The sequence below is a fragment of the Botrytis fragariae genome (assembly GCF_013461495.1).
Source record: "Botrytis fragariae strain BVB16 chromosome Unknown tig00000112, whole genome shotgun sequence".
NCBI lineage: Eukaryota > Fungi > Ascomycota > Leotiomycetes > Helotiales > Sclerotiniaceae > Botrytis > Botrytis fragariae.
In genome coordinates this window covers 212739-229742 of record NW_023500997.1, presented here as the reverse complement: position 1 = coordinate 229742, position 17004 = coordinate 212739, and the positions used below count along the sequence as shown (strand labels likewise).

Sequence of the window (17004 nt, the reverse complement as noted above, 5' to 3'; positions counted from 1 at the left end):
TTCCATTCCACTCTAACCAATACTTCCTTCGTCCACCAAGAAAAATCCCCAACTTTATCACTCCTCCAAAAGCAGGTACAATCGCATACAGACGGAGATAAGCTGCAATAATACACCGATGCACCAATGAGAGAATGTTTTTGTGAGAAAATATCCGAATGCGTCAGGCATTCCCTAGCACACAGGTACCTCAGGTACCTGGTAGAGGTAGATCACTCTGAAGGGAGAATGAGTGAGCTGATTTAAGGGCTTCGGAAAACAAACTTGCCGTTCTTGTTCGTATAGCTATTCTGTGTGGGATGGTGTAGGAGCTTGGAGAACAGGCCAGATACCTAGGATGATAGATGGAAGATGGAAAGATCGGAACTTATGATAATGATAATCACATCATGATGAGTCTTTTACTTGGCTGACTGGCTAGCTGGCTGGCCCCTTTGTCTAGATGCGTAGGAAAAGAACATCCGTCGTACTATCTAGATCCGTACTGACCAGTAAATACGTGCCAGCTACAGGGAACGCGGGATCTGTATGAGCTGTTGCTGGTGATGATCTAACCTTGGAAGACTCGAATGACAATCGCACAACCCACACACGAAAGATTCTCGTAAGAGATTCTAGGTTTTATGGAGAAGATTCAGAGTGAGAGTGAGTGTGTGATTACAAGGTTCAGAAAAGGAAGCTAATTATTATCAGATCGAATATCAAGAATGTCTTTTGATTCGTGCGGAGTTTGATGAATCGATAATCTACCTAGTAGGTATCTGTAGATACCTTAACTTCTTCATGGGATTGTAGTTGGGGTTTTCGTATTTGTTTTGATTTTTCAAACCCCTTATTATCTAGGTAGGGAGAGAGGGAGGGAGATCTTATTTTAGTCCTAATTGATAATTGATCTTTCCTAGAAGAAATTCTATTAGTCAATGGTAAGAAAATCCTCTAATCCACATTCCCGAGTTTCTGAAATAGTCACATCGGATCGGATTTATTTTATTTTTTATTTTTTATTTTTCTCATATATATTATATATACATTGTGTATACATTGTATATATTTCCTTATATATTTCCTTATATATACATTATGTATACATTATATACACATTATATATACATTATATAAATATTATATATATATTATATATATAGTGGCTACCAACTGAATTCTATATAGAGAAGGAAAAAAGAGGGTCTTCCGATTAGAGAAAAAAGTTGAAATATGTCTACCCTACTACAATACCTACCTAGTATGGTATATCTATACCTAGTAGATATCACAGTACATATCCCATCCTCATTTCTCCTCCAAAACTTCCGATTGTCGCATCAACATTCAAAATCAAATTAATAAAACATACCGCCACTCTCCTTTTTCTTTCCTTTTCCCTCTTGCTCTTTCATACCTTTGATATCTCGCTGGTGATATATTCACCAAGTCTTTCTTTTACATTTCGAATCTCTCCAACCTGGTGTAATTTACCTGCCTAGGTAATTACAACAACAGTACCAATTCACTCAACAAAAAAGCAAAAGGAAAGGAAAGGAAACATAGAATCCATTCATTTGGCTTCCTTTTTTCCCACATCTTCCACAATTTCGAAGCCTTTCAAGAAGTCAATATACTTCTCCTCCTACACCAAACGACAATTGTCTCTTCACAAGAAGATTTCTGCATTGCAGACATTCAGAAATCATGGATATCGCATTAGAAGTCACCGACAAATACTTCTTCGATCATTTCTATTCCGCTCTCTTACCCGCAAAACCCATACTATTGAATGCCATTGGAGAACAAATTAATGGTACAATACTCGATCCAAAAACGACTTCAACATGGCAATATCATCCTTCGAATTCTTTTCTTCAGTTCGAACCGACAGACGCGGCGTACACCAGTCAATGGGATAGAGATAACATTTTCCGACAAGCTTTCTCATTGTTCCTGATTACTTGGTATGTTTACTTACGTCCAATGCGATCCAAGGTGTAAAGGTTATGACCAAATGCTAACTTTAATTCCAATATAGGATCGCAGGTGCAGCAATTTACTTCACAATCTCTACTCTCTCGTACCTATTCGTCTTCGATAAAACTACCTTTCAACATCCCAAATTCCTCAAAAACCAAATCCGCATGGAGATCTCTCAAGCATGTAACTCGATGCCCCTAATGTCCATTCTCACCACTCCCTTCTTCCTCGCAGAAGTTAGAGGCTATTCAAAACTATACGATCTTACATCCGAAGGACCGGGTATGTGGTACAATTGGTTCCAATTTCCACTTTTCCTCCTCTTCACAGATTGTTTCGTCTACTTTATCCATCGCGGTCTCCATCATCCTTCCGTATACAAGACACTTCACAAACCACATCACAAATGGATTATGCCAACTCCTTACGCTTCAATTGCATTTCATCCCGTAGATGGCTGGATGCAATCTCTTCCTTACCACGTCTTTCCCTTCATCTTTCCACTTCAGAAATTCGCATACCTCGGTCTCTTCTTCTTCGTGCAAGTCTGGACGGTTTTCATTCATGATGGAGAATATGTGGCCAATAGTCCAATTTTGAATGGAGCCGCTTGTCATACGATGCATCATCTTTACTTCAATTATAATTATGGTCAATATACGACACTTTGGGATAGATTGGGAGGTAGTTATAGAAAACCAAATGAGGAACTTTTCAGAAGGGAAAGTAAGATGGGACAAAAGGAGTGGGAGAGACAAGTTGCGGAAATGGAGAAACAGGTTTTGGAGGCGGAAGGAGAGGATGATAGAGTTTATGGTGGTGTGGAAAAGAAGACGAATTAGTTGGAACTTTTGAAGATTGGCAAGGCATGCATATGTGTCAAGTGGTCTTTTGACTGGGGTGAGAGGAGGAAGGGAATTCGAAGATGCATTGATTGTATATATTGCATGGTATGACATGAAATGGCATTTTTGATGTAGATTCATGTCGGTTTGAAAATAATGGATGGATGGATGGAAATGATTTGCATACGAAGGCGTTCAGTTGTTATAAAGCACTATGGTAGATATATTAATGTGGATGGATAGATAATGTGATAGGAGATGAGCGAGATGAAGATTGATGGTGAAAGAATAGGGATATGGACTACGTTATGTTACACGTCTTTCCTGGTTACTTTACCTCATCTTATTAGATCACCAGAGAGTGCTTTAGTTATTTTATTTTATTTTATTTACTTTACTCTCTACTTTACTTTTAATTTTATGATTTGAATTTTATGATTGGTTTTTATGGTTTTGCTTTTGGTTCTGGTTCTGGTTCTTGTGTGATTTGATTCTTGTGTGTGATTTGGTTTGTGTTTATTTTATATCTACTTACTTACTTGGACTTGAGAGATGGATGGATGGATGGATGGATGGATGGATGAATCAAGAGATAAAGAGGTAAATGAGTGCTATATAGATATATGAATAAAATGAGTGTAGTTGATAGATAATAGATAATGGATATTCTTTTTTGAAGGGAGAGGGAGAGGGAGAGGGAGAGGGAAGTTTAGTGGTACTGTGGTATGTGTATATTTTTTGGAAGAGGTGGCTGTGTGTATGTTTGTGTATGTGTGTGCATTTAATGTACCGGTTTGATATACTTGATTATCTAGCTACTAGCTAGATATTAGGCGATTGATTGATCGATTGATTATTATTTGGCTATTGGGGAGGAGAGGAGGCTTGAAGGTTGAAGGTTGAAGGGTTGGGGTTGGAGGGGGAGAGGAGGCTGAAGATTTGATTGTTGGGGAGGAGAGGGGAAGAGAGACAGAGAGAAAGAGCGATAATAGGCGAAGGAGAGGAAAAGAAAATCAGGAGAGAATAAGAGAGAAAAGAGATTGGAGAGGGATGTGGAGAGTATGGGAAAGGGGGCAAGGAAAAAGAGAAAGAAAGAGTGAGAATAGGCGAAACGGAAAGAAAGGAGACTGGAGAGTGGAGGAGAAGGGTAGGATTGAAAGAAGAATGAGAGAGGATGCTTAGAGTAGGATGCGGGGGGATTGGAGAATAGGTGAGAATAAGAAGAGAGGAGAGAGGAAGAGCAAGGAGTGGGAGAAGGAGAGGGAAAGTAAATCAAAAAGAAGAAAAGGAGAAAGAGAGAAAGAGTGACGATAGGCGAAGAAAAGAAAAGGAAAATTAGGAGAGAATAAAAGAAAAAAGAAAATTAAAGAGAAATATAGAGAGAATTGGAAAAAAGGGTAAGGAAAAAAGGGTAAGGAAAAAGAGAAAGGAGTAAAAATAAACGAAACTGAAAGAAAGGAGATTGAAGGGTAAAAAAGAAAGGTAGAATCAAAAGAAAAATAAAAAAGGGTTATGGGTGAGAATGAGAGAGGATGCTTAGAGTGGGATGCTGGGGGGTTGGAGGAGAGAGAGGGAGAACAGGCGAGAATAGGAGAGGAGAGGAGAGAGGAAGAAAGTGTTAGTATTCAATCTCTCTATTCTGATTTATTTACATGTGTGTATTTTATTCTGGTGCTTTGTTTTATTTTGTTTTATGGGGCTTGGATTTGCTTTACTTGTTGATTTTGATTTTGATGTTGTATATGATGTTGATATTATTCATGTTTAACTTGAATTTGACTTTCATTAATCTTGATCAATTTCATAAGGTGTTGAGATAGAATAGATTGAAGAAAATAATATGAATATAGAGTAATCGGACAGGATGGGAGAGATGAGATGAGATATGAAAAATGAAGTGAAGTAGTAAGATAGGAAGTGATGGAATGGGATATAATAAGATGGAGCATAATAGGGTGAGATGAGATGAAATGTGAAATCAAGAAATAGGATATAATGAGATGAGGAATAATAGGATGGAGAGTGATAGGATGAGATGAGATGAGATATGAGATATGAAATGTGAAATGTGAAGTGAAGTGAAGTGGTATGTAAAGTAATGAAATATATAGGTAGGATAAAATGAGATGTAAAAGAATAGAATAAGATATAAAGTAATAGTATACAATAGAATACAATATTATACAATAAAATACAATAGGATACAATAGTAAAATTATATGATATATAAAATAAGAATAACTAGGATCTAGATTAAAATAAAAATATAGATCTAATTTAAAAAGGATTTTGGGGTATTGATTAGGCGAAAAAAGGGGACGAGGAGGAGAGAGAGAGAAATGAGAGGAAAGAGGGGAGAGAATGAGAGGAATGGAGATCTAAGTAGTAGTAATAAAAGGAAATGGAAATCTGTATTTAGGAAATTGTTCAAGTTGAAAGGAGAGGGGGAGGATGGTGATGATTATAGGTTTTCATATAGTTATGTATTAATTTGATATCTAATTCTGAGAAGAGAAATGGGAGGATACATTGAAGGAAAGAAGGAGGATAATATTTAGATCATAAAACAATAAAAGAATGAAAGCGGTTCGAAGACATTCGCTCTGAAGTTTATTCATTAATATATTAGTATATGTATGAGGAGTTTGATGCGACTGTTTTGATTGTGTATATATGTATGGACGAAGAAATAGGGGACAGGGAAGGAGGGGGAGTTAATGAGGGTTGTGAGGTTTGTGATATCCGTGAGTGAAGGCTGATACGTATACATAAGTATATAAGCATATGTTTATGAGCGATGAGAATATATTGATTCCTAGTATCACATACTAGTACGTCTAAACTCCAATTTCATGATCTATATCTACAAAATAAAGCTTCTGCCCTCATCCCTATACCAATGATGACCCAGGAGCTCTATGATTTCCAATCCGTCTGTGAATTCCAAGTATAGCCATAAAATTTATCCCCAATCCAAAATAAAACTCCATTTCCAAGCCAGCCCAAGAAGATCCCTTGAAGAATATCCATTCCATTCCATGTCATACTCATCTAGCAGTGAAACTTGAAATCGTTCTTCTGACTCCAAAGTGCAAAGATAAGTGGATAGCAACCATCGACGCCCTAACCCATAATGTACAGATACTCAGATAATGCGACGATGTGGGCATGCTGAGCACTATATTAATCTTCCAACCATATGTACGAATAGACCCAGCTAGTTATAAACTCCCTTCCGCCCTTCCCTTGTACTCTCCCTCTCCCAATAATTACTCAACCTCATCCAATTTCGCCTCCTTCATCCCCATTCCCCACCTCTCCCCCTTTAAATACCCTCGAAATTCTCGATACCCTCCACACATCCTCCACATATCCCTCACCTCAACACCCACCAACAAAACCACTCCCAATAGCAACGAAATATTAATCACAGCCGAATTTCTCTGCATAGGCGTTTTCTCCCACCACCATACTCTCATCCTATTCATTGGGTTTGTCAATGATGAACGGGTAGCTAGACGAGCGAGATGAGATGAAGGTGGTGGACGAGGAAGGAGAACTCGGTCAAGACGGATGAGAGTTTTGATTGTTTTGCGGAGGAGGAATGAGGGTGGCATTTCTTATTTTTTGGAAAAGAGTGGGTTGGGATGGGTGAATGGGTGTGGTGTGTGTATATGTGTAGTGTATATGTATGTGTGTGTGGTGTATGCGATATAAAGTTGAAGTGTTGGTAGTAGTAGATTGTAATTGTATTAATGATATTGATGTAATTTGAAGCGGTGATCTGATTATTGTAGAAATTGATGTGGTAGATATAATAGTGTTAATCGAAGTGGTGTATTATTATTCCGTGTTCAACAATGAAAGAGAAGAATGAGATACGTATCGAAAGAGAAACCTGTTCCAGAGAAATTTCTTGCTGTGCCGGCACTGAGATTTTACGGCAAGTAGGGAGAACTGTTCGATTAAAATTCGCAGTTTTTGTTTTTGAATTGCTGAGTGATTGATTGATCAATTCGGGTTGTGAGGTTTCTCTGCAATTCGTAGATTTTAGATGATAGATGGTAGGTAATGAACGGTGGATGATACTGTAAATGGCAGACGATAGACGAAAAACAAGCGACAAAATATTCCTCCCTTCTTCGATTCCAGAAATAGAAATTCCATCTGGGAAACTCGGGTATTAGATAAATCCGACAGCATCTTCGAGTTGAAAGACAATGTCATCCGTCAATCTCTTATTCCTAGGTCCCATAATAAGTGCCGGCATACCATTTACATCACCCCCATCCCCATCTCCTCCTTCACCCCCCTTTCCTCTTCTCAACAATTTCTCCCTAATCTTCTCATCAGCAACAACCCCAATAATCCCTCCTACAGCCAATGCAATAGGAACTCTCTTTCCGAAAGCAATCTTCTCCCCCTTTATTTTCTTAGCCCACCATTCAAATATTCTCGTTTGAGGTGTAATTGTGGGGGAGGAATCCAGATGGCGGGGTTGAATGACGCGAGATCTCGGTTGGATAGGTGGGAGAGAACGACATGGATGTGTATTGAGAGAACGAATTGGATTGTAGTGACCACGCATTTTGACGTCCGTGTGTGGATTTTTGATTGGAGTGAAGTGGAGTTTATGTTCGATATGTATCGGTCGGTACTCGTATGATTTTTTTCTTTCGGCTGTGAGGATAGGAGAAGTTGTCTTTCGGTATGGATTTGATATTCAGGAATGCGTGTAGTTTTCACGGCTGAATGATTTATGATTAAAAATTACAAATTAAAAGTTATATGATTAGGGTTTCGTATAATGATTAAGAAATGAAAAGAAATCTATTCAGAAATTATTTTTATACCTTTTTTTTTTCACACCAGAGAAACGATCGAAACTCTTGAAGAACTACAGTGTACACTACTACTGTCCCAACCCACCAAGCGAGAGGTCCATTAATACCTAGTTTGAGTTAGTGCGACACTACCCCACCACCCATATGAATCATTCGAGCTTTAAATCCCAAAAGTTGAAGAGTCATTATTTGACTCAATTTCTTTAAAACCATTCAATTAAAATAATTTTCAAACTTTCAAAACATTCACCACAATTCAATTATCTGGAATAAACTCGAAACCTCACAATTGCCAGCACATTCATCCCTTTCACCAACTCAATCAACAATGCCATCCCGTTCAGAAATCACCTATTTCGGCGCCGGTCCCGCACTCCTCCCCACCGATGTCCTTGAAACCGCAGCCGCAGCCCTCGTAGATTACAATGGTACCGGTCTTGGTTTAGCAGAGCATTCGCATCGATCTGAACTCGCCGCCAATGTGTTGAACACCGCGAAAGCAGATTTGGCAAAATATTTGGAGGTCCCAGATGATTATGAAATCCTCTTCATGCAAGGAGGTGGCAGTGGAGAGTTTTCCGCAACGATATACAATTTAGTTGGAGTCTGGGTCGAGAAGAGAAAACAAAAGATTCTAAAGGGTTTGGGCATCGCCTCGGATAAGGATATTCCAGAAGATGCGCTGGTAAAGGAACTTCAGAAGGCGGTGGATGATGAGCTTAAAATTGATTATTTGGTTACGGGATCATGGTCTCTCAAAGCTAGTCAGGAGGCGGCGAGATTGGTAGGCGCAGAACATGTCAATATTGTCGCGGATGGACGAAAGATCAACGATGGCAAATTTGGCAAGATCCCCGAGGAGAAAGATTGGAAACTCTCGAAGAATCCAGCAATGGTATACTATTGCGACAACGAAACGGTCGATGGAGTCGAGTTCCCCGGGTTCCCAAAATCTCTAGAGCCAAATGGAGAAGAAGATGAACCCATCGTAGTAGCAGATATGTCTTCCAATATCCTCTCGCGACGAATTCCCGTGAAGAATTTCTCCGTCGTCTTTTTCGGTGCACAGAAGAACTTGGGAAGTACAGGAATCACCGTGGTGATTATCAAGAAGAATCTCCTCCCCCCTGTCGTCGCAACACCCGCTCCAACTCTCCTACGCAAACTTGGACTACCAATTGGTCCCATTGTTCTCTCTTATGAAACAATTGCAAAGAACAACAGTCTCTACAACACCCTAAGCATATTTGAGTAAGTCTCTCCACCCCCCTCCCCTCCCTCTTCTCATACCCATACCCACTCTACCCAACCTCCCACTAACACCCCACCCAGTGTCTACATCGCGGGCCTCGTCCTCCAAAAACTCCTCACCACCTACCCCGACGGCATCGCCGGCCAAGAAACCCTCTCCAACAAAAAATCCACCCTCATCTACTCCGCTCTCGACGCCCACCCCTCCATCTACAAAGTCGTCCCCGACGTCTCCGTCCGCTCAAGAATGAACATCTGTTTCCGTGTCACCGCATCGGAAGATATCTCCGAAGCCGAAAAATCATTCCTAGCAGGTGCCACTGAGAGAGGTTTGACCGGACTGAAAGGTCACAGAAGTGTAGGTGGTATTAGAGCTAGTAATTATAATACTATTACTTTGGAGGGAGCGGAGAACTTGGCAGCGTGGATCCATGAATTTGCGGAGAAGAAGTGAGAGTATTTCAAAGGTGGGTGAGTGCGAGGTTGTTAGTTGGGGAGACGTAAAATGCTCGATATGAACATGGTCTTTGTATTATATTTACAAAAGTTTTGCTATCGATAATAAAATGTCGAATTTGAAAGTAGTAGTATTTGTCCTCTCTATGTATAATCGGTAGATCAGTATGGCACACCTATTCGTTTGAACCAGGGATTGAGTGACAGGGCCATATTATACAAGGAGTTTTCATCTACATGTGTAGTACAGAATATGTGTTATATCCCTCACAACAATGTATCGGATTAAATCACATTATCACTCATCATCAACGGAGTACCATCTTTTGAAAGTATATTTCATATTTCACGGGCGTCGTCGAAAATACCTATGTAGATATGCACTTCTTCCCTGTAATCTACTACTCAAAGCCCACAGCCCATGGCCCACAGCTCATACATCCGTTGATTCCAGGAGAAACTAAGTAGCCAATTCATAAATCAGCAACTAGCAATCGGCAAATTATGTCTTCCTCCCCATCTTCTCGATCCATCCTACCATAAAAAAACTCCATTCGCTGCAATTCCCATGGCTTGTCAAGCAAATCATTGGTAATCCAACCTATCCATCCCAACCAGGTGTAGACCGAAGTAAATTTATTCCAGACAATGTCATCATAGCCCCAAACGCCCATCTCGTATCATACCAACCATGTTCAAGAATTAAAAGAAATATCGTACAATTAACTAGGTAGCTAGGGAAAACAGGTTCGAAAAGAAATCATAGATGCTAAAAAGCAAAGATATTCTGAATCTACTTTTCCCTAGCTAACGCTTTTATCAATCAAGAATCTAGGTAACTCGGTCTAGGAACAGGTGCTACACCGCTTAAATAACTTGGTCCAGAGAATGACGAAGTCATTTGTCTTTTCGGTGGTCTTGCAGGTGATTCTTCTTCATCACTACTGCATAGATCAATGACCTCCGAGATGGGTCTTTTACCACCTGTTGATGGGTTTATTGGATTTGATCGATTGGATGGTGCTGCCGATAAGGAGTCGCGAGTACTTTGTGCTTGATTCAAAGTGCCGTTCGAGGTACCATTCCTAGTAATTGGTGTACTGGCTTTCCTTCCACCTGGGGAGACTTCGATCAAGTCGTCATCGTCATCAGAGGAATCGCTTGAAGCTACACCGGGTCGTGACGATATGGCATCTGGTCTGTTGTAGAGTTTCCACTGTCCTTCTGGTTCAACTGTAACTTGATCAACGGATCTTGATGTGTTTTGTAATATATTCTTTACGTATCTTTAAAATCTGTCAGCAAACCTGAACCTGCCCATCAAAGGATAACCAACTTACTCATCAACGACTAATGTCTCAAAAGGTGCAGAATTGTTGCATATTGGACATAGCCAAGTTGGTCCTTGTTCTTGTAATTGAAGATAGGAAGTAGCATCAAAACACTGGTTATGCCTACACGATATTGATCGAATAGGTAAATCAATTCTTAAGGTTGACAATGGACACTTCAGTGATAGAACTGAAGCAGTAGCCACAATGTCCGCATCTCGTGATTTATTGATCACTTGTAAGAAATTAGGTTCCAGAAGACAAATTTTGAGGGAATGGCATCTTACTCTCGTTGATCACAGATTCCTTTGTAATTTTCTTGCCAGCCTGTAATCGTTTGACCAAGTCTGGGACAGGAATTAACTTGACCACATATAAAACCAAATAGAATTTCTGAAGTTTTTGTTAGCACTGCAATTCCGCGGTACAAAAGTTAATAAACAACACATTGTAAATCCTGGAGAAAAACATGGTAGGATCGCGTGGTGTTTATTCACCTCTGATGATACGAAAGCTCCATTGAGACCTGCCTTTGTAGTCAACGCATAGGTCATCTCGACGGTATTTTGATATCCAAGAACCTTCAACCTCAGTTCCTTGGTAATATCGACCGGTCGAGTTGATCCAGGCTTGTTTTTCAATCCTCTCAGGTTTGCCTTTACATCTCCTCCATTCACTTTGACCTCTGATTGATGAGGAAAAGCGATATCTTGTCTCCCATTACCTTCGCTCGCGCAAAATATCATTACCCTCAACGTGGGGTCATTTTGAGCTTTTGACAAGATCGGATGGTTCTGAGCTTTGACTGGGATGTTAACGGTATGGCGATGTTGATTCATGGCTATTCAATCATGATTAGCATACTTTAAATAGAACCCAGGAAAGGAAGTATCTACCATCACACAATTTGACCTCCCCAATTTGCTCGACGATATCGTAGAATGGACTTGGTTTGAATTCAAGCTCTATGAGTAATTAGACCAGGCGCACAATCCTAATATCGTGGGCTCGTATACTCATTCCATAACCCATGGGCTTATATGGCTGCATAGCTGCTCTAGGTGCAGAATAATTTGTTGCGCCGTTGGACATCGAATTGGCAGCTGGAGAAGCTGATCCTTGATATGGACGTGAGTGCACTCCAGCAGCTACTATCTCTGGATGGTCTATGATACGCCCTAGCCGATTGAATTTGATTTCGTCTGGCGCATTCGCATAAAATCTGATTCCTATAACGAAAGTAATAAATTGTCAGCTTTGTTCTCCCTTCTGACAAGCTGTTGTAGAATCGCAGCGCCGGTAGACCATAGTATGAGAATGCGCAGTGCGGCAATTCGCGATGCGATCATCAACTTCTTCAAGATGCAAACGACTTACTATCAACAATTCTCGTCTGTAATTCTGCCTTGACACCATTTACTTTCATATCCTCAGCTAAACATATGTTCTTCAGTGTTTGGTTGAGCATGCCACCATTTTTCACCTTTCGCACATATGGTTCTGGGTCGAGGAAACTACCACCCCCCATCGAGGCCATTTCCTATCCTTGATGGTGCTGAACAAGCTAAATAATTAGTTTTTGAGGAGTTTAGAAAGACTTGGAAATGGTGAACAGATGTAAGAATTGTAAAGAGTATGATTTCGATTTTCCTTACGGTATTGACGATGGCAGCAAATTGATCTTTGTTTTTGCTCTTCCAAATACTCCTTTGCTCTTTCGCCTTTCTTGTCGTGGAATAAATTGTGAAATTCAATGTTCAACTCCGAGTCGTAATGGAAGGAAGTCACGAAACTCAATGAAGAAGGCGGTAAGGGAGGGATACCTGGCAGAATAAATTTATTGGCTTTAGATTTTGCCGCTAAGATAAAAGATTAATTGAGTGAGTGAATGGAAATCTATCAAAATCATTCATTGCGCTATTTGAAGAAGAAGAAGAAGAAGAAGTTTACATCGATTTTTCTACAATCTACCACAACATTCAACAATCCTCTACAGTATCCTATAATTTATCCTTTTATCATATCCAAACACAACAATGGCTAAGGGTGCGCGCTCAAGTTCTATCAAGGCAAATAATTCCGCCTTAAAAGCGAAAGTCTTTGGTCCGGTCGAGAATGCACGAGCAGAGAGGTTGAATGCGAAACTTATGGAGTTGATTTCGCAACCAAAGCCATCAGCGAAGACAGAAGATGCGGACATGGAAGCAAAAGAAGGAAAGGGCGAAGAGGGTACGGAATAAACATTCCTTTCAAATGATTTGTTCTCTAATATTCTATTTAGCATCTGCAAAAGATGCCTCGAAAGCCACCACCGCAGCTCAAGAAAAGCCATCCGAAGGTATTTTAAGACTCTAAGATCTAGCGCCCACTCGAATCTTTGACTGACATATGAAACCGCAGAAATGGAGGTAGATGCTATCAGCAAGGCTGGCTCCAAGTCAAAGAACCGTATTTCGAAGAGAAGAGTTAGCAGTCGCAAATCCCAAATGACTTTCACTACATACAAGAACGGAAAGAAAGTAGGAGGGGGTAGAAAGCAGAAGATCTACTGAGGAGCATTGAGATGTTGGAAGTCGAAAATCAATTATAATTTATAGGCGCATTGGACTGTCTGGTTTTGGGGGGCATGGAGTTCATGATGAGGGTTTTGTTACACCTTCTGGCAGATAAAATTGAGGAGTAGTTCAAAGGACTTCGAGATGTTAGATTATACCAAGAATTTGAAAGTTTCAACCTTTCCGCCGTCTCCAGTATACAAAAGACCCTTCTTCCCCTCACACATGCATTGCACAAAAAATATCTGATTTATCCATGTCGACTGATAAGGATTTCTTATCCCAGACGCCAAAACGCGTTCGCCAACCTGACACCTAGCTTCTCTCAATACGAACTTCCTAAATTATTCTCTTACATAAATACAAATGGCAGAGAATGGTTTGAACTACATAGTTGTCTTCTTCTTAAGCTAACATATCGTTGATTCTACACAAGCAATCAATGGGTCAGGACTAAAAGGCACAAGATGGCCTCAAGAATACGAAACTCTTTGCTCGTGGTAGCAAATGTTCTCATTCCAATTGCTATATTGATATTTGCTGGTGGTTTCTTTCCTTACAAGCCCTTTCTATCTGGATTGGCACAGTATGAGTCTCTGGAATATGGTGCTCCCCCGGAAGCTCCATTCGATAAGGTCATCTTTATGGTTGTTGATGCGCTGAGAAGGTAGAAGATTTGAAGCAGAGTTTGACATGAGAGCTAACCTTAACAGCGACTTTGTATTCTCAAATAATTCAGGATTCCAATTTACTCAAAGGTTGATTGCATATCTGCAAACTTGTTTGACCCGTACTAACTCTTTCTACAGTCTCATTTCAAATGGCGCAGCTCTTCCATTCACAGCTCATGCGACATCTCCTACCATTACTATGCCAAGAATAAAAGCCATAACAACGGGTTCTATACCTTCATTTCTCGACGTGATTCTGAATTTCGCTGAATCCGATACATCCTCTTCTCTGGCGACTCAAGATACATGGCTAGCACAAATGAAAGAAAGAGGAAGAGGAAAGATGATCATGTATGGAGATGATACTTGGTTGAAGCTATTCCCAGAAACTTTTGACAGAGCAGATGGAACTTCAAGCTTCTTTGTTTCGGTCAGTCATCCAGTGGCTGAGAATGTACATAGCATGAATGTAGCTGAATATAAATTTCTGTTAGGATTTCACTGAAGTGGACAATAATGTGACCAGACATGTTCCGGAGGAGTTGATGAAGGATGATTGGAATACTATGGTTCTTCACTACCTTGGACTAGATCATATTGGTCACAAAGCAGGTCCACGGAGGTAAGATTTTGCTTTTGTGAAATTTCTACAGGAGAGACTAATTCCTTTACCAGCCCGAACATGATTCCCAAACAGCAAGAGATGGATGGTATTGTCCGATTGATTTATGAGAACATGGAAGCGCAAGATCATCTGAGCTCGACCCTCTTAGTGTTATGTGGTGATCACGGAATGAATGATGCTGGTAATCATGGTGGATCTGCTCCAGGAGAAACCTCCCCAGCTCTTGTCTTCATGTCACCAAAGTTCAAGGACCTTAGGCATGAGCGTCAGCGTTTCGAGGTACCTGCTCCATTTGAAGAGGAATTCCAGTATTACAAAACTGTTGAACAGTCTGATATTGCTCCTACACTTGGAGCTCTGCTTGGCTTTCCTATACCAAAAAATAATTTAGGAGCATTCATTGATGACTTCTTACTGTTCTGGCCCAAAAGTATGTTTGTCTAGTCAACGATTAAGCTCGTTCGCTAATTTTCAAAAGAAAACGACCGTGTTCAAATTTTATTGAGAAATGCTAGGCAGATTCTCAGCGTTGTTACTGCAACGTTTCCATCATTTGAAAACGATGGGCCTTCCGGGAACTGCCACCATCTATCAAGTAGTGTTGATGACTTGGCATGCCAATGGAAAAGCATTACGCAAGGTTTAGTTGGTCTCCAAGCTAACGAGCAAGACCATGCTGTTTGGGTCGCAGCCGTCACAAGAGTAGGTCTTACTTCATGACCATGTTCAATATCTAACAAAATTTTAGTGGTTGAAGGCAGCTCAAGAGCTGATGAGTGGCACTGCTAGTAATTACGATGTCAAAAAGTTGGTTACTGGCCAAGTTATCGCAGCTCTGGCTTCAGTAATGGCAGGGGTGGCGGCAGGGCCACTCATTGTGAACAATCTTAAAGCTAGCATCCCCTTTATAGCTATCTGCTTGTCCTATGGTATTATGATGTTTGCCAGTAGTTATGTAGAAGAGGAGCAGCATTTCTGGTATTGGACGACTACAGGGTGGCTGTTTCTCTTATCGATCAAGAAGTATGATTCTCTTAATCTTGCCCCTTGATTCAAAATTAACGAATTCCTAGTATACGTCGCCAATCTCATGGACTTTGGCTATTGAATATCAGCTCCATAATGATTCTAGTCGCCACCAGAATTTCTAGACGCTGGAATCAAACAGGCCAGAAATTCGCTGGCGACCCTGATATCGCTCGAACATTTTTCTCTCAACATCGATTGACACTATGGACACTTGTAGGCGCTACATATCTTTGGAACATTCAATCGCTCGCCAGTAAAGGATTGCCTCGTTTCCCACAAATTCTTGCTGGTGGTATTTCAACACTTTTGGCCACCGCAGCAATTACATTTAAACTTGCATTTACAAATGAAGATTCACCCGAACTTCTGGCAGGTATAGCAAAGACCATGGCAGATAATGATACTGGAATCCCACTTGTTCTCCGAGCAAGATTAGTTTTTATTGGTATTGCATCTTGCCTAGTATACACTGTGTTATCTAGTTTTAGCCCACCAAGTAAACGTCAAAATGGTAAGTTCCTTTTCTTCACTGCCACTACGAAGTTCTCTAGTGATTAACCAAACTCAAGTGCCTATGCGTACGATTCATGACCTCATGGTCCTTCTTCTCATAACTCAAACTCGCGCAACCAACATCCCCCTGATTCTAGTCTTTGAACTTCAATACTCAATCCTCTCAACCCTCGATCTCTCCCTTATAGAGATCACAACCACCACCCTCCTCCTGCAACAAACTTCCTTCTTCGCTCTCGGGAACTCAAATGCAATTTCATCAATTGATCTCTCATCTGCGTATAACGGCGTTGATTCCTACAATGTCTTCGCAGTCGGCGTCTTGATTTTCATCTCTAATTGGGCTGGTCCTCTTTACTTCACTTCAGCTGGTAATCTCCTACTATTGAAGTTATGGAAGAAGGACGGAGTGAAGCGAAAGAATGTTTGGGGTAATCATATAACCCTATTAACGATATTCATAGCGAGTAGCTTGACGGCGACGATGATAGCCTGTACAGTATTGAGAACGCATCTTTTTATTTGGACAGTTTTTAGTCCCAAATTTTTGTATACCATGGCTTGGAGTGCGGGGATGCATTTGGGAGGAAATGTGTTGGTTGGTGGAGGATTGTGGTCTTTGGGGAGGATGCTGAGTTAAGGGAAGGTAGCAGAATTGTAGGAATAGTGTTACAAAAGAGGAAAGTTGAGAGAATTTGCATTCTTTAGGGATAGGCGGGGAAGAAGGTTGAAGACTTTTTTTTATTAACATAAAAGCAAGCCAATTTTTCGTCAAAACCCAATAAATCGGTAGTAGAGCTTGAAGTGTTTAGAGCTTTTATGATACTTGATATCAGTTATGACATTACGACTTGGATCTCATAAGATTTTCATAATTCCCACCGTGAATCAAAATTGACTCGCTTGTATAATTGCTCGA

The 17004-nt window shown here is 40.5% G+C and overlaps 6 protein-coding genes across 6 annotated transcripts; 4 read left to right on the top strand and 2 right to left on the bottom strand.

The window, feature by feature from the left end:
- Positions 1 to 1689: 1689 nt before the first annotated feature.
- Bfra_007625 (putative c-5 sterol desaturase protein) lies at positions 1690 to 2807 on the top strand (the record flags this gene model as incomplete). The annotated part of the gene is made up of 2 exons (XM_037337996.1): positions 1690 to 1949; positions 2024 to 2807. The coding sequence occupies 2 exons, from the start codon at positions 1690 to 1692 to the stop codon at positions 2805 to 2807; spliced, it is 1044 nt and encodes a 347-aa protein (XP_037190059.1).
- A 4186-nt stretch (positions 2808 to 6993) lies between these two features.
- On the bottom strand, positions 6994 to 7398 carry Bfra_007624 (uncharacterized protein; the record flags this gene model as incomplete). Its single annotated transcript, XM_037337995.1, has 1 exon — positions 6994 to 7398. One exon carries the CDS (start codon positions 7396 to 7398, stop codon positions 6994 to 6996), a length of 405 nt encoding a protein of 134 aa, XP_037190058.1.
- Positions 7399 to 7982: 584 nt separating this feature from the next.
- Bfra_007623 (putative phosphoserine aminotransferase protein) lies at positions 7983 to 9359 on the top strand (the record flags this gene model as incomplete). Its single annotated transcript, XM_037337994.1, has 2 exons — positions 7983 to 8905; positions 8987 to 9359. 2 exons carry the CDS (start codon positions 7983 to 7985, stop codon positions 9357 to 9359), a joined length of 1296 nt encoding a protein of 431 aa, XP_037190057.1.
- An 825-nt stretch (positions 9360 to 10184) lies between these two features.
- On the bottom strand, positions 10185 to 12229 carry Bfra_007622 (putative miz zinc finger protein; the record flags this gene model as incomplete). Its single annotated transcript, XM_037337993.1, has 7 exons — positions 10185 to 10647; positions 10702 to 10927; positions 10980 to 11085; positions 11190 to 11533; positions 11589 to 11657; positions 11709 to 11921; positions 12070 to 12229. 7 exons carry the CDS (start codon positions 12227 to 12229, stop codon positions 10185 to 10187), a joined length of 1581 nt encoding a protein of 526 aa, XP_037190056.1.
- Positions 12230 to 12728: 499 nt separating this feature from the next.
- On the top strand, positions 12729 to 13359 carry Bfra_007621 (putative gpi ethanolamine phosphate transferase protein; the record flags this gene model as incomplete). Its single annotated transcript, XM_037337992.1, has 3 exons — positions 12729 to 12921; positions 12974 to 13030; positions 13093 to 13359. The coding sequence occupies 3 exons, from the start codon at positions 12729 to 12731 to the stop codon at positions 13242 to 13244; spliced, it is 402 nt and encodes a 133-aa protein (XP_037190055.1). The 3' UTR covers positions 13245 to 13359.
- A 355-nt stretch (positions 13360 to 13714) lies between these two features.
- On the top strand, positions 13715 to 16725 carry Bfra_007620 (putative gpi ethanolamine phosphate transferase 2 protein; the record flags this gene model as incomplete). Its single annotated transcript, XM_037337991.1, has 9 exons — positions 13715 to 13914; positions 13961 to 14005; positions 14057 to 14348; positions 14413 to 14540; positions 14594 to 14973; positions 15022 to 15245; positions 15292 to 15566; positions 15617 to 16083; positions 16142 to 16725. 9 exons carry the CDS (start codon positions 13715 to 13717, stop codon positions 16723 to 16725), a joined length of 2595 nt encoding a protein of 864 aa, XP_037190054.1.
- Positions 16726 to 17004: the final 279 nt, after the last annotated feature.